The 16765-nt window shown below is 35.3% G+C and overlaps 1 protein-coding gene across 2 annotated transcripts in view; it reads left to right on the top strand.

The window, feature by feature from the left end:
• Positions 1-16765, top strand: part of PRKD1 (protein kinase D1) — a 118358-nt gene that overhangs the window by 63604 nt on the left and 37989 nt on the right. The window contains exons 3-5 of one of the 2 annotated variants that reach the window (XM_066188360.1): positions 12314-12445; positions 13126-13286; positions 16002-16025. In XM_066188360.1, the coding sequence (XP_066044457.1) occupies positions 12314-12445; positions 13126-13286; positions 16002-16025 (317 nt within the window). The remainder of the gene's footprint in view (positions 1-12313; positions 12446-13125; positions 13287-16001; positions 16026-16765) is intronic. The other variant, XM_066188361.1, reaches the window with a different exon arrangement.

Here is a 16765-nt window from a genome sequence, read left to right as displayed (position 1 = left end):
TCAGTCTTGATGTGATCAAGTAGCATTTGCTGAAATCTCCAACTGGACCTCTGGAAAGTTAACTTTCATGTTCCACTCATGAAACACGGGATGCAAACATTAATTATTAAAATAGCATAATGTAAAATTCACAATAACTTTGAAAAGAATGGATTATTATTGCTGTGACAAACTCTCTTCTTTTAGTTAACTCCTAGGTTTTTGGAGAGCTTCAGTGTTGTTTTGAGTAGCTTATAAAAATAATTTATTTCAACTGCAATTTGTTGATGCCAGTGAATTGATATGAATGATTGGTGCTGTCCTTCATACCCTTTCTTTGCAGAGAAGTTAAATAGTTAACAGGTTTTTACTTAAAGTTTTTCCATGAGATCTGGAAAGATCTACTAGGTGAGTTAGTGCCCTTCTGAAATGAATGATGTGTTGAAAGTATTATTTAAAGCTGTCTGTAGATGCAATTGCCACCTTTCATCTGTGTATCTGTGACTTTTTTCAGAATAACGGTATTTGTTGTTTCACAGAATCTACAGAACAAGCTTGACAGATGACAATTGCTGCGGTTCTGTACATCTGTATTCTCTTTCTGAGGACTTCAAGGAAACAATTACTTCTAATGTCTTTAAACATGTTTTTATCAGCATAGTTGGTCCTCTTTTGTACCTTGTTCATGAAGTTTATTTCAAACTGCTGTGTAAATTTGCCAAATCTTTTCATGATTTAGAAGGAAATAATTATATTTACAGTTTTAATATGGGTTTATTTATAAAAATTCTATCTTGTTTTTACTGGGCAAAGTTAGATTGAGATTTAAGAGGTTTTTGTCTGCTGCTGGAAAGCAGACAGTGAAACGTTAGCTTCTTGTGTGAATTAGTGAAATGTATTTCATCTGCTTGCTGTGAGCAGTTGTGCTCACTTGGCAGGATTCCTGAAGCAAGAAAGTTAGATAGCAGCTATTTTACGTTCCTTGCTGAGCTGATGAGGGCAGGAATTGATCCACTGCTATTGTTAAGAAGCTGTTTCTGTTGTAATATCACATAGATGGTAGATCACCTCGTTGTTAGATGCGGACCTTTTATTTTGATTCAGCACAGTTTATACTGCCTATGATAAAATATACTGTGCTGAATAAAAGCTGTGGATAGCTATACAATTACAGTAAATGCCATTTATCAACACATAACTGGATTGTAGTGTTAGTTCAACTTGAGATGAAACACTATGAAGTTATATCTCTGAACATAATGTTATATAGTACTTACATACTTGGTCACAGTTTGATTTTGCTTTGTTGTGATTGAAGAGCATCCTTCTCTTGGTGCCTTCATGGCTATGTTAGCATCCTGTTTTTTGGTGTCTTGAGAAATACAAATATCTTTATTCTGTCTGACATGAAGTCTTTAAGAATTATTCTTCCTCTATGTCCTTTCAATTTTCTCTAGCTATAATTTTTCTTATTTCTGTAGAGATAAAGGCTCATTTGTGATTAGGTTAAAGTTGACTGATTTTGTATCCCTCACTGTTCATTAATCTGACATTGTTCTTGGGTCATGAATTTCAGATAGATGATTGTGTTTGAGGTTCTCAGGACTGAAAGATTCTTTTTTTGTTTATGTTAGCCTCATTGTCTTTTCTTCTATAAATAACTGTGTTATATATGATAAACAGTGGACAGTGCCTATATATGAGGTCATTGTTCCACTGCTACCTAATAGATCCATCCAAATATCCAACCTTATACATCTCTAATTGTCTGATTTTTTGAGGGAATACCTTTTCATTTTGTGTGCTCTTTAATGAAAGTGTTGGTTCATTTGAGATGTTTCACATGGTTTTCCAGATTTAATTCAAACGCTCTCAGTCGAAATGCTCATAAAGAAACTATGCTTTCATGAGAGGACAGGGTGAATTCTCAAATGGATAAGTAACTGTTTATGACTTAGGAAGCAAAGGGTAGAAGTGCATGTTGTTTTCGCAGTGGAAGCAGGTTACCAGCAAGGTACTTAAGTCTGTGCTGTTAAATACATTCATGAATGAGTACCAGTAAAGTGTCAGGTGTAGCCATAGAACAGAAAATGGCTTGTAATGTCACTGCCCTTGTGTCATCTACCTTTGTCACCTTCTCTGCTTCAGAGGATGCTGATGTTGCTTTGAGAACTCTTTCAAAGACAAGATTCCAGGCTTAGTAGATTTTTGTCTGATCCAGTAATTCTTATGCTTTTGTGTTCCTATCACATGATGTCACTGAAAAAAGACATATTTCATGTCATACCACTTTACCAGTGAGTGGCCTCACCTCAATAAGTTGTACAGTCAGCTTTCCAAGAAAGATGGAATTGAAGCCGATTAGCGACATTAATTGCAGTTAATGCATTAAAAAATACCTACCAACTTCCAAAGCAGACGAAATTAAATCTTGATTTTATTTGTATGTTATATTTATTTTAATGCCTCTGGAGTTAAAAAAACCCAAACCTTATTCTTCTTCAAGTATTCTTAATTAATGAGGCAATTTTTTTTACCTTAATAATTTTTACTCAGTTTTCTTCATATGATACATATCACATTTATCTTTTTAAAAGAGATTTTAGATACTATAATTTTGACTGAGTTTAACATAATCCGCTTAGTAACAGTAACTCAATATGTTATTCAAGATTTATATTTCAGCAGTCCCCATGTCAGCTGATCCTTTCTCCAAAGACTTGAGGTGATGAATGAAACTTGGAGTCTGCAGTATGTTGTCCAGTATTTTTATGGATATTTGTGTGCTCATTTAGACTTACAATGCAATGCTATAATCTGATTAGCATTCGGAATCAATATGGAAGGCTTATAATTAAAAAGGCATTGATGGAAAAAAGTGCATGGTAATAAAAATCATATTTTTATCAAAGGATATATCAACTGTGTTTACTGTTCTACAAATTTATTTACTGTTTAGTCTGTCTTTACATCTATGGTATGTGAAACATGGGTGTAGCTGTAAGTTATTTCACAGGATATGTGTCTTTAATAGCACTTGAGCTTTTCTGAAAGATATAGTGGCAAAGTCCAAATTCTTTTTTGCATACCTTATCACTAAAAATCTTCACACATATATCTTCAGTATGTGTATTTATTTATTTAAAATTTGTATGTGTAGCTGAAGTTATAATGTTTTCTTTCTTCACCCTATGAAATTGTCTTTTGCACACCCAGGGGTGTGTGCGCCTCACTTTGGAGGCCACTGCTATAGGTTCAGTTGGAGTTGTACATTAGGAAAAAAATAATCATCTCTGTATAAAAATTTTTTTGAATATTTGGGTAAGAAAACTTCAGCTAAGCAGAAAACTCTGATTTGTCATACAGGATTTTGTTTGACTGATTTGTTTAATGGTTTCTTTGACCAGTATGTGCTTGATTAAACATTTGTATCAGTGTGTTTGTTAAATGGTAGTAGTGGTCTTGATTAGAGAGTAGCTATAAATGATTCAGCACATAGAAAAATAAAGGGTGATGTGGGAATACACAAGACTGAGAGTGAGACAGACTTAATTAGCATAGCTAGTCTGGTGACTAGGATGCCATGGCAAAGACAAACAGAACTTTGAGCTTATGAGAAGATGAGATTAAACTTGCTTAAGAGAAAAGATTCAATCAATCTCTTACAATAAAGATGTTGTAAAATGCATAGGTTGCTTGTATGATCTTTTAACCTAATTATTGTAGTAAAAATTATTAACCTTGCTGAAATAGTATATAAATTCTTAGAAAACCTGAGTAAAATCGAGTTCTGATCATGAATCAGTCTTCCCATCTCTCCGTCAGTCGCCGATAGGGTAACCCACTGGGAATAACTTGTCCATCAGACAACTTATGTACATGCTCGACAGTGTATTCTACACTGCTCAAATGTAAGTCAGGAAAAAAATCTACTGTTTGGAGAATCTCTCTGCTTTTTTAGTCTTTCTGAAGTTGTCTCAATAACTCAGTGCTTCAGTAGGCTTCAAATTAAATATGGCTTATGAAAAAATATATCTTTCAATATCACGGTTGAACTCATTGAATTTATTTCCATTGGCTGGCTGCTGGCTTTGATTTTGAGAGATCAAATAGAAGTGCACACTCATATAGTAATTTCCAGTAAATTACGTTTGCAGCCGTTTGTGGCAAGATACACATATTCTTTTAGGAAGTGCTTGAGATTTGTAGCTAAAAGAGGTCTCAGCACAAACAAGCAAACCGCCTTCCCTTGGGGAACGTAACAATCTGAAATGGCAACTAAGGAGAAGGATACTCCGGAACTGCCGCTGATTGCAGTCTGCTTGTTTTTATATCTCGATGTTAGTATGACTTAAGCCTGGAGATATTGTCATTCCAGCTGAAATCTGGCTCACTCTGGCTTTTAAAGAGGCTCCAAAAATGTTTCTGTTAACATAGTTAGGATGTGACTTGTTGCCAAAAAGAAGTTTGGAGAGCTTTCCTGCTTCTTAGGACATGAAGACTCCTATCACTGTAGTTTGGTAGTGCAAAAGGTTATTCTGTAGCAGTTATGTTTGTTTCCTGGTTTGTTTTTTTTTTTTTTTTTGGAGGGGGAGGGAGGGGGTCTGCTTCCTCCTCTTCTTGAGTCCAGTAAAGTCTTACTCATTTCCTCTCCAAACAAAACAATTCCAGTCTTTTAATCTCTCCTTATATGTAAGTCTCTTCCGTGCCTCTAGTGGTTTTCCTCATCTGTCATAGCTGTTCACAGCAACTGAACACAGAATGTCATGTGGGGAATATTAATATCACCATTTCCTGGTGTTAATTTCTAATTATTTATGTGCATGGGTGAAATATTGAGTAAACATGTTGTGAGTAGAACACTTCTGTTGTCTTTAGTGAGCAACTAAACATTTTGCTTACATAATTTTGACCTTCTGATCTACCTGGCTGGGCACTGGAGATGTTTCTATGATGAATCATTATTGAATTTTTGTAAACAATTTTTTAAAAATCAACCACAATTCAGAATAATAATTAATTTATTTCTTCCAGGTTATGTCATCTTGTGCATTTCTTTAGCATTTTTAATTTCCCTTCTCCCCTTTCTAGTGTTATCCTAGGAAGATTCAAGTGGGGCTGAGAAAACTGAATGGTTGTATACAGTCATGCTTCTGTTTCCATATCTCTGATGGTCTCATCAAAGATCTGAGCCCTTAAGAAAGCATTATTAATCAGACAGACAGTAAAGCATATTCCAGAAGTGGTCATGCTAGGGTTTGTTGTTTCATCACCTCCCAGAGGTGAGGCTGCCGGGCATGTAGTTCCCTTATGTCCTGTTTCTCACCCTTCTTGAAGGTGGAAATGACATTTGCTTTCCTCCAGAATTCAGGCATTTCTTCCAATCATCATGTTCATTTAAAGATTATGGAGGGTGGCCTCACAAGGACATCAGCCAGTTCCCTCAGTACTGCTGGGTGCATCCCATCAGGGCCTCTGGACATCCAATAAAACTATGCAAAAAAACCCCAGAACAACCCACTTGTATTTGTTCTGTAATGGTATATATTTATGAATTCTTAGGGTAATTCTAAAAGATATCTAAACTTTTGCAGATAATTAACAGTATAGTTTGTTAAAAATAATTTAATGTATGCTGAGGTGGTTCCTTCATTCCTTACTGAATTCAGCATAAGATTGTACTTTTAATTCCATTATACTTCTAGCCAGTAGCATTTATTCACCATATAGCAAAAAAATCTTAATCTTTTATGAAAGAAACTTGTGAGAATTAAATATGTTTTACAAGTGCTATTAATTCTTTCTGAGCACCCTTTCTTTTGGAGGTTTTTTTCAGAATCCTTGGAAAAGAACTGTGAAGAACATAAAAAAAGTCAGAGGAACTAAAGATGTAAAGGACTCATAACATTTTCTTTAAGATACTAATTTAGATCAGTCAGAGCATAGGAAAGGAGCAAGAGCCTTTTCTTTTTTTCTTTTGGGCCTGCTCCTTAGTGCCAGTAGTCAGAATCAATTTTGATCACTGCATCAATAGCACCAGTAAAGCTGCAGAGTATTTAATTTTTTTACTATGCTAAATTGATACCTTTGCAGTGTTTTGTGATTAACAGGGCCTGAAGCTGTGAAGTAAGGTCTTGCTGTTTTTTCCACTTGGGTGAAAAATGGCTGAACTCATAATGAAAGAATTGAGTGATGGGATTTCAAATTAACTTAAACCTAGTGAGCTGTATAGTTTTTTGATTTGAAACTGTGGAATCATTCACAAATAAATAGAAGTACATCAAAACTGAACTTTAAAAATTCAGAGTGTACAGATGAATCAAGCACATTGACTCATAAATGTTAATCTTTTATTATCACTCTGCTTAAAATTCTGAGCTAGCACTGGAAAAATTCTTGCAAGTGGTTTATTGTCGCCTTCAGTTTATTACTTCAATCTCCTGTCGCTGATGAGACAGTGTAAACAACAGCCCATAGTGAATCTGGATACTGGGATTTAAGAAGGAAGGAGATGAGAGCTTTACTTGAATGCCTCCCACGCTGGCTCATTTGCTCCCTTCCCAGCCTTACGTTTGCCAGCTTCCTGCTGCTCCTCCTCAGTAAGGAGGTAGCTGCTGGCCAAGGAAGGCTGGGCACAAAGTCTTGCTTGTTCATGCTGTGCCATCATTGCAGCTACCAACCTTGGGCATCATTGATCAAAATGCATGGAGGTTCCCTGGCCTCCATCTCTCTGGTCCCAGGGATCTTCCCCTGTTTCCAGCATCTTCTCTCAAAGCAGGGTTTACACCCTTGCCCTTCCAGCCCCCCTTCTTTCTGACGTTACAGTTTCTTTTTGGAGACCTTTCTTTTCCTTTTCCTTGGCTTTCTGGACAGCCAAGCTCACATTTCCAAATTAAATAGTCCAGGTGCAGCAGCACAACATGGTATCAGCCTTGTAGCAGGTGATTCGGTTTCCTGTATCTCTGTCACTGGAGAATCGAGGACATGCAGCTTTTGGTTAGTCTGAGTATTATAAAAAAATTGCAGCTAGCCTGTACCAGTTGCATTTAGCAAGTAGCAGACTTTTGCTCAAGAGTTCCAAATTCAGTTCTGAAAATGTATTTCTCCCTTTGTCCCCACTTCCTATCTGAATGTCAGCTTAGCATTCCTAATTAGAGCTGGTTTTACCTAAAGCGTTGGGATAAAGCCAAAACAGGTAAAGAAAACAGAATGAAATTTATTGTATTAGAAGGATTTTTTCCCTGTATGTAAAATTTAGAGTGCTAAAACACTCATATTCATATCCAGAAAGCTTAGTGGATTCAAATTTTCCTTATTGAAGTTTCCATACTTCAAAGCAGAACAAGTAAAGAAACAGAATGATTACAAATGTGCCCATGTATAGATTTTAGGAATTGATTATTTCTAGTCAGTATTAAGGTACTGATAATTTTAGTTTAGTTTTTAATTCAGATTTTAGTATGGAGATCAGATATGGCCTCTTTGACCTGTATGAACTTCCAGAACTCTACTAACTTAAATGAAACTCTGGAAACTCAAACTGTATTTGATTGGCAGGATTGGAACATTGAAAAGAATAAAATGGTTTCCTTTCTCTTAGTCCAGCTGAGCTGTATACTCAGTCATTAATTGTTACTTTTTAACCAGTGCTTGAAGTTTAGTAGTGTATAGTTGTGAGTTATATTTTTTTTTTAAGTGATGGATGCCTGCACTTCTTTTAAGTAATGACTCAAGTTGCAAATGTCTGCAGGAACTCAACAGAATATATTACTCTTAAATGCATTCCAAATGGGAGAAGGAAGCAGGAGAATGCCTGCTTTTTGTAGCTGCAAGATACTGCTAGTCCTATGATGGATGGTTTCTTCTGCCATGAGAGGCGTGGATGCAAGATGACAGTGCCCATTATGTGAAGTTCTGTTACTCATAATAGCAGGATCTCACCTTTGCTTGTAGTTCAAAGCCCCTTTGGACTTAGAACACAAAATGATGAAGTAAATTGCCTTTCTGAAAGCGAGACCTTGCCTCTCTGATTTGTAATGTCTTCATGTTTTACTTTCCAGCTGTGCTGAATGATAGGTCTGCTGCTGAGCCCAGAACAAGGAGTACTAGCCATTAACAGCCAAGTCATTAATAGACCTGATGAAATAGTCTTGTCAAAACTGTTGCAATTTCCATGTCTGTGTTCTGGTGATATAAGGAAAGCTTACGTAGATGATGACAAGGTAGTCTAGGAGTTAACAGTGTAACAGTGTCATATTAAGAACATAATATTGCAAACTTTTCTGCAGGGTAATTAAGTTTTTTAAGCTGTGCTTATAACCCTATTTGGAGGCCCCCCCTTTTTTTTTACAGTACAATTTTACATACAGCCACAGAATTCTCTTCACCCCATCATTACTCTGTCAAAGCAAAAGGGTAACCTGATTACAGAAGGTTTTTGTTACCAAGAAAGGCCTCAATTTAATTTGGAAAAAATATAGATCTCTTTCTTTTCATCAGCCATGCTTTGGAGTTTTTTTTCTCAGTGAATAACCAGAATATTCTGAAAGTTAAAGCTTTGAATGTTAATGGCTTCCTAGAAATGTAATTTTAAAAAGTTGACTGACTAGATGGTAGAAAGAAGTTTAAAAGGAGGACCTAATTTATAAATCACTTCCTAAGGCAAAACTACTCATGGGAGACTTTGATTTCAGGTTTACTTCTACGAAGAAAATTATATATACTTTCACAATCGCCAGTTTTTTAAAGCTATTTTTAGATAATATTTTTTACTCCATTATCTAAATTATTAAACTAATTGAAGTTAACTGAGTTACTGATTTTTATTAGGCTATTTGTGGTTTTGGTGCACTATTTGTAAAACTACCTGGTAAATCAATGTAAAACTGTTTTCCAGTTTTCCAGTTTTGTCAGTATCATTGATGCAAAAGAGAACTTAAATACAGGCATAGCATTAGGTTATTCAATGCAATTTCCGTGAACTTAGATACATTAATCCTTTGCTAGGCTGAGATTTGGACTGTTTTTATTCTACATGTCCCTTGTTTTAGTAGTGGTTTGGTTCATGCTTCTAGAAAAAACCTCAGGAAGGTTTATTTTTATAAACAGAAAATTAGTATCTCTAAAATTCATATATATGTTATCAAAATTCATGGCTATCATGTCTTGAGGGTGTTAACGGTAGGGTCTTCCTTGTCTTCTCATAGGAGAGAAGTGCATACTCACTGAGTATCTTGTTTCCATCAGCTTCTTGATTTTATATTTGCATGTGCAAATTTAAGCTAGAAACACAACAGCAAAGAAAGGGTACATTGCAGATCTAAGCTGGTAGAATGTGGTGTTCCAGTTTTGCTACATACCCTTGGAAAGGCTTCTACATACATACGTATATATCTTTTCCATGTTCATTTCATTTGCAAAGAATCAGAGATGTTAATCGCAATACTCTTCATAAAGCTGTAGGTAAATATGCTATGCAAAATCCATGAATAAAAGTCTGGAACAGAAGAGCTGGGGCTTGAAACTCTAAATGGAAAGTCTGAAGGAGACAAGTAGAGAGATGGGAAGTGGAGAATGCTTAGTGATGTGTTTATAGCTGAGTTGCTGAGGAGATATTGTAGCATGTTGTAGTGTGTTGTGTGGCTGGAGTTTCCAAAATGCTGAAGACCCTGTCCTCACATATATATCATGATTTCATGAACCAGGCAAGAGAAGAGGAACTGAATTATCAAGGGTCAGTATGATATGCATCCATAATTTGATCTCATCCAGCTGCTGACCTATCACAGCTGAGTTGGTTCCCATATGTGGTGGGACCATACAGGTGTCTGCTGCCTGTCTGTGACAACTTTTCCTCCTGTGTGTACATGCTGGTGATAATAGAGGCCCTGAAAAACAAATCCTTTTTGAACTTCACAGATCAGTGATCTACTGGGAAGGTGTTGTCTGAATTCCTATCTTCAATATGAAATGAAATAGGGAAATTAATATGCCTGTATTTTGCTCTCTTTGTGCAAGTGAAGTATACAAATGTATATTTTTATTTTAATAACATCAAAATATTTTTTAAAGCTTTCAGTGCTTGACGCTTCCTGCATATTCTTTGATTTGGTTGGAAGCACAGAAAAACTTCTGGCAACGTGCACAAAAAGATGGTTCACTCTGAGTCCTAAAGTAAAATCACAAGAAATCTATTCAACTTCTAAAATGTGTTCTGAAGGGAGGGGTGTCGTGAAGGTGGAGCCAGGCTCTTTTTGGTGGTGCCAAGTAATAGGACAAGAGGCGATGGGCAAAAACCTATGTATAGGAAGTTCCACCTGAATATAAGGAAGAACTTCTTTACTGTGCAGTGACCGAGAACTGGAACAGATTGCACAGAGGGGCTGTGTGGAGTCTCCCACACTAGAGATATTAAAGAACCATCTGGAGCAATCCTGTGCCATGTGCTCTCAGATGACACTGCTTGAGCAGGGAAGTTGGACCAGAAGACCCTCAGTGGTGGCTTCCCAACCCGACCCATTCTGTGATGAGTTGTGTTTTCTAGTACACCAAGGAGAGCATTGTTACAGGGTGAGCATTGTCTTAACAGTGAATATATATATATATATAACAGTGAAAAAGTAAAAAAAAATAATATATTTGAACAAGTGTTTGAATGCCCTTGAGTGAAAAATATGCCTGACCTAATATTTTCCGATAATACTAAACTATTTAATTTAGTTTCCGGATGTTTCTAATATTTTGGACTGTTTTATGAAGTCCTAGTGTTATGAATTAAGTAAACTTTTGTAAGATGGCTTTTTATGAAATAATCTTGAGAGAAGAAAGGGAAATCCTGAAATAAACAAACTGTTAAATGATTTGGATTGTTTTATAAAAACTTTTTTAAAAAGTGAAGTTTGATATTATTGGAATAGTTGGATGCTACTTTTGTGACGGTATTCTAAATACTTTTGTTAATAGATCTCAAGACTGGTTGAGACTAGAAACTTATTTTTCTGTGGACAATTTTGGAAAAGGGTAGCAGTTTTTTGCAGAGAAGCAACTGAGACCAGGGCAAAAGTCTTTATTGATACCCTTCTCTAGTAAGTTAAAAATGTTTTCTTGATTGGTATGCAGATTTTTGGTTCTCTTTTCATTACTAGACAAGGAACAAGCCAGGGTATTTGGATCTTCTAGGAATTCCTTTGAATTGAACCATTATAAAACAGGGCTGGGGGGGAGAAGGTTGTTTTGGTTTTGGGTGTGGTTTTGGTTTTTTTTCTTTCTGTCAGTTGCAAATCAGGAATGTATTTCTGTTGAAAGAAAAGTATTTTGGTCAAGTGGCTGCATACCTGTTGCATTCATCCTGGTTTCTGTGAAGAGTAAGCACACTAATAACTTGTTTAAATGGCAGTCTGAATGAGATCAAATGTTTGCATATGTGATTAGTATTTAACAACATTTGACAGATATTTCTTTAGACATTTGATATATGTTTAAGATATTTATTAAGAAAAAGAAAACATTTCATTTGTCTGTTTTTGAAAGTGCTGTGGTACTGGTTGCCTCTGTATTATAAATAGTTTTAAAAACACTTTAGTTGGTTATTTTTATAGTTTGCACTAGTGCCTTTAACTAGCCCCTCTAACTTTTTCAGCTGTTACACTAGTTGCAGGCTCATGTCACTTTGTAAGGATTTGGTACTTCAGGAAATGCCCAACCATCTTCCAGGCTGCCAAGCAAGGACTTTTTCTTTACTGAAATTTGGGTATATCATTACATGTTTTGTTTTTAAGCTCTAATATATGTTTTTAACTTGTGTGATCAGTTCACCAATACCAATGTAGGCTGCTGAATTAATTATACTAAGTGCTCAGCAGAAACAAACTATTTTAGATACACTTTCATTTATTTGCCAAAAAATTGCAGTATTTCTTTACTGGATGTGTTCAGTTTATTTTATGTACATACACTTTCAAGGTGTAGTGAGTCAAGCCTGTAAAAGAGTATTTTGAAAAATTTCTGACGTTTGATTTAACTCTGACAATTTTGGTAAATGTTGATATGCTATTTTATTCCTGTGTTTGATTGGAAAAATACTGTCAGAGACATCATTGCTGCAGGTTTGTAAATGCAGCTTTATACTTTTTCCAGTGGTCATTGTAGTATGAAGGTATATCATCACCCTTTTTATCTTCAAACTATTATGCAGTGAACAATTCCAAATTCACGGTTCAGCATCACAGTGGCCAAAAGGAGTTTTGCTTTGTTCTTTGATGAAGTACCTAATAAGTGAAGAGCAGTAGTTATGTTACTAATTCTGTTCATTTTTTGTATGTTCTTACTGTTACAGCTTCTGCTACATTTGAAGACTTTCAGATCCGACCCCATGCTCTGTTTGTTCATTCATATCGGGCTCCTGCCTTCTGTGACCATTGTGGAGAGATGCTCTGGGGGCTGGTGCGTCAGGGACTCAAATGTGAAGGTAAGCTGCAGTGAGATGTAATTTTTCAGTCTAAAGAAGAGACTTTTCCATTCTGCTTCTGTTTGTTGTGTCTAATGCTGCTTTTAAATTGATAAGATATAAATAACTGATTAAAGAACTTATCTTTTTGACTGCTCTAAGGCATCTTAAATACGGTTCTGTAACCTTGAGTGTAAAAAAATTTGGTTGATATGCATTTTTAAGAAAAGGCTTCATGCCTTACTCTTCTCTTACAATTCTTAATGAACCTCTGTCTCATTTTGTATCACAGTAATTCAGATTATTTAAGTGAAGTTACTGTCAATCCATGTGACATTGTAATAGCCAAGTTTTCTCATTTTGTTGCATCTATTTGACTTCTGGTAGAGTGAATCCAATAGAATATACTGTATGCAGTGAGACTTCCTTGCCTCCCAAGTGCTGGTCGTAGAAATTTCCTGTACTTTGAGACCACAGATTTTGAAAAATCAGAGAAAAACCACTGGCTGTAGATGTATCTATTTGGACCTGATAACATTATCTCTCTAAAAATTTACTAGACTACAAGAGCAGAGTAGAGGAAAAATTTATTCAAAATTAAGGGTAATGTTTTAGAATTTGTCATTTTTGAAAAAATCCAAAATTATTTGCTTTTTTGAGTAGTAAACCATAATCAGATGGTTTTAAATTTCTCTTTTCAGGATGTGGTCTAAACTACCATAAGAGATGTGCATTTAAAATTCCTAACAACTGCAGTGGTGTACGAAAAAGACGCCTGTCAAATGTATCCCTAACAGGACTGAGCACCATTCGGACAGTTTCTGCAGAGCCCTCACCGAGCGTGACGGATGAAGCCCTTCTGGTATGGGATTCCCTAGCTGTAGAGGGAATGGGAGGAACTAAGAAACGATGACATATCATGCAATAGAATCTGGTTTTGCCTGTTACAGACTACAGAGGAGGGGTGGTATTTAAATTATAAAGTAAGAGAAGGCATCTTGATGTAAAGGGGAGGTCACCAGCTTAACGTATGTGAGTTTGAGGTATGTGTCACTTCTGATACTCCCAGGAGTCTCCTCCTTTGTCAAGAATTAGGTTATTTTTAATATCTAAAACTGCCACCCGTGCCAATATAAGTAGTTGGATCGTGGAGAATCTCTTCTGGAACTAGATGTTGAATTTCTTCTGTATCAGACCATTATTTCCTTTGGCTTATGAAATAGGAAAGATGGGTCTCTTTAGAACGCTGTGACCCAGACACCACAGCATTAAACTCAGTATCTGTTGCAGTAAATTAGTTAATTAGTTGAAGCCTGCTTATTTAGCGTATTTCTGGGTGTTCAGAAGAAAGTAGGAGAAATCTCCATTAGATCCTTGAATCCTTAAATAAATACATTCACTTTGTGGTGAATGTATTTATATGCCTGTATATATATACGTGTAGATGTATATATAGATATACAGTATACACAAAAGCACGTAAATATATGGTATACTTGTATATTCATTAATGTATTACTTTTCTGAAATGAAAGCAACTCTTCTGAGACCAAAATGTTGATTGGAGTAAATGGCAATGATGCCTATTTTTTATTTTTGCATGTTTGTTCTTTTTAGCACTCATGGTCATAATATACGTGGATAGTTAAGATTTTACATGGTGTATAAATTAATCCACTCCTAAGTGAAGGTTTTGAAAACCTTAAGGTTTAAGAGAGGAAAGAATTTATAAGTACACACAACAATTATCATGTTTTCCTCTCAATTAGAATATTAAACTTATTAAACTTGACATACTAAAAGGACACTATTGCAAATTATGTAGACATGGTGTTAGATGCAGTACCATCTACGAACCATAATTATGTACTTATGCTACTGATTATCATTAGTCTAAAGCTACTTGGAAATTAAGGTTAACATTATGAATCTATATTTTTAATTGAAAAGCTGCATAAATGAGTAAGGTGCTTAAGTTCTGCAAACTACAGCAACAAATGTTTATGGATTAATCATAATTCTCAGCAGGTTGTTTCAGAAATTACTTAGGCCAAGACAGAAAATTTTGAGGAAGGCTGGGCCTCATTCGGATCTCTCTGTCTTTTGTTGTTGTTGTTGTTAAAAAAATTGTATGAGTGAGCATCCTGGTATACCCTCTATATTCACTGCACTGTACAGTTAAAATGTAGCAAAAATTTTTCAGTTTGAAAACATTTTGAATTATATGACTGTGTTGTTTGCTGACACATTTTTATATAATAACTTTTATAAAAATACCCATTTTGCAATGCTATATATTTCAAAATGTTTGTAAGCATTAAAATTGCCAGTAAAGAAATGCAGTGTCATCTCTACTGCAGGCTCTACTTCTCTGAGAACTTGTAAACACTGGTGCCGCTGTGTTAATGATTGAGAACATCACACATGCATGCACAAAGAAAGTATTTAAATAGTTTTCTTATCTGACTTTGATTTCATGAAGTCATGGTATCATTTACCAGATTTTTGGAAATGCTCTCACACATGGCTTCTGTATGTCTTTTGTTCTGTTTATTTTTTTTTTCCTTTGAGTGTCTTTCTATTCCTGCCCCTCCACTCTGTTTTTTAAAAGTGGCATAAGCTTTGTCAGTTCTCGTGTACCAGATCTGTCCTTTGGACTCAATTCTTCCGCAGTGCTTGTGTGTTAAGTTTTATGACAGTTTATATGGTGATGCCAATCAAACCATGCACTTTAGAATGACTTTCATTTTTGTACAGTCAGTGTGAATATACTGAAAAAACATCAACCTTGTTCTTAAAAGTGTATAGTTGATTACTAGTATTGATGTGTTACTTGAATCACTGCTAACAAAATATAATCTCTGTTATATTTATCAGTTCTTCAACTGATAGGACTAAAATAAATGTATTTTTTCCCCCAATTACCATGTAGAGTCAGAGGAGAATAATTCCTGGAGATCTTTGATAGATGTAATTACCTAACTGAGTTATTTCTTCTTTTTTTGTTGAGGTTGTGTGCACCTGATAGGAGACGCAGCATGTAAGCCTGCCTTCTGGAAAAATGACATGAAGTGAATCAGTTATGCCCTATCTTATGAAATTTTGTCATTTAAAAATCTTTGAGGCAGGATGATGTGGAATCATGCAAACTGTGTAATTTAATTATCCTTGCAAAGGGAACCACCATGCACAGAAACAGTTTCAGTTTGGGTATAAATGTTTTCATTAGCCAATGAAACATTTCATTTGAACTGAAAATTGAATGGGGACTATATTTGAGTACAGCTTTAAAAATCTACCTCCAAAGAATAAAATCTTCTTTTAATTCTTTACTTAGTATTGTAAAACTCATCAACGGAAACGCTAAAAAACAAAGTAGAACTAGGAGGACACAATGCAAGCCAGATTTTTCCATGTCTCAGCTCAAATGCAGTTCTTAAGCATTTATTCTATAAAAAAGTATGAGAGTATAATATGATCCCACATTCATGCTTGCTTCTAAAATAACATTATTTTCTGTCTTTTTCTCCCCCTTATTTCTTCTTTCTGTTTTTTCTTCTTTCCAACTCCCTGTCAGTCTCCTGTCAGCCCTGGCTATGAGGTATGTACTGAATTTACTCCCTACCATGCTATCAGCAACATCCTCTTTTATGATTATGAGTATGAATTTAAAGGTGTGCAGGAATTAAATCATATTATTAAAGTCCAGATTCCAAAGTTAAGGTCATAATTCTTAAACTAAACCGTAAAACTAGTGGACATTAAAATATTTCAATACAAAAGTGACTTTTTTGTTTCTTAGGTGTGAAAGAGGTCATTTGTTAGACTGAAGCCCTAATTTACACTGGTAGTAACACATGTAGAAAAAAAAAAACCTTTCAGGACTTGGGAATTTGCTGGAGTAATGTAGAAAATAAACATTTTATTTTTATGCTGAACAAACCTCACATTTAAGTGCTCACCAACAATAAACTTCTGATACCATAGTACCGTTGGGGTAGCTCTTTCTATCAGACTATGGTTGAATTTAAAAAAAACCCCAACAGTCTAGGATTCCATATTTCTGTGGAAATAGCCATGAACAGTGTACAAAAAAGTTACAGCTCTATATAAAAAGTGTCAAGTCTAAATTAAAAAAAAATATTTTTTAAAGTGGGTGATTCCTGTCAAAGGTTGCTCTCATTGACTTTCACTATGGACTTTCTAAAGAAGTTTGGTTTGTGTTTAAAGTTTCAAAAGCTTTTGAAACTAAGAAGTATTGGCATCTTTCCCTTGCAGCATGTATTTGGGATGAAACCAGAAAAGAGCAGACTTTGCAAATGTTAGAAGTACTACATTTTA

This window comes from Chamaea fasciata, unplaced genomic scaffold (genome assembly GCF_029207755.1).
Source record: "Chamaea fasciata isolate MVZ Bird 193981 ecotype frontalis unplaced genomic scaffold, bChaFas1.0.hap1 SCAF_7, whole genome shotgun sequence".
In the NCBI taxonomy this organism is placed as follows: Eukaryota; Metazoa; Chordata; class Aves; order Passeriformes; family Sylviidae; genus Chamaea; species Chamaea fasciata.
Note: the sequence above shows the minus strand (reverse complement) of the source record. Positions and strands in the feature narration are given on the sequence as shown.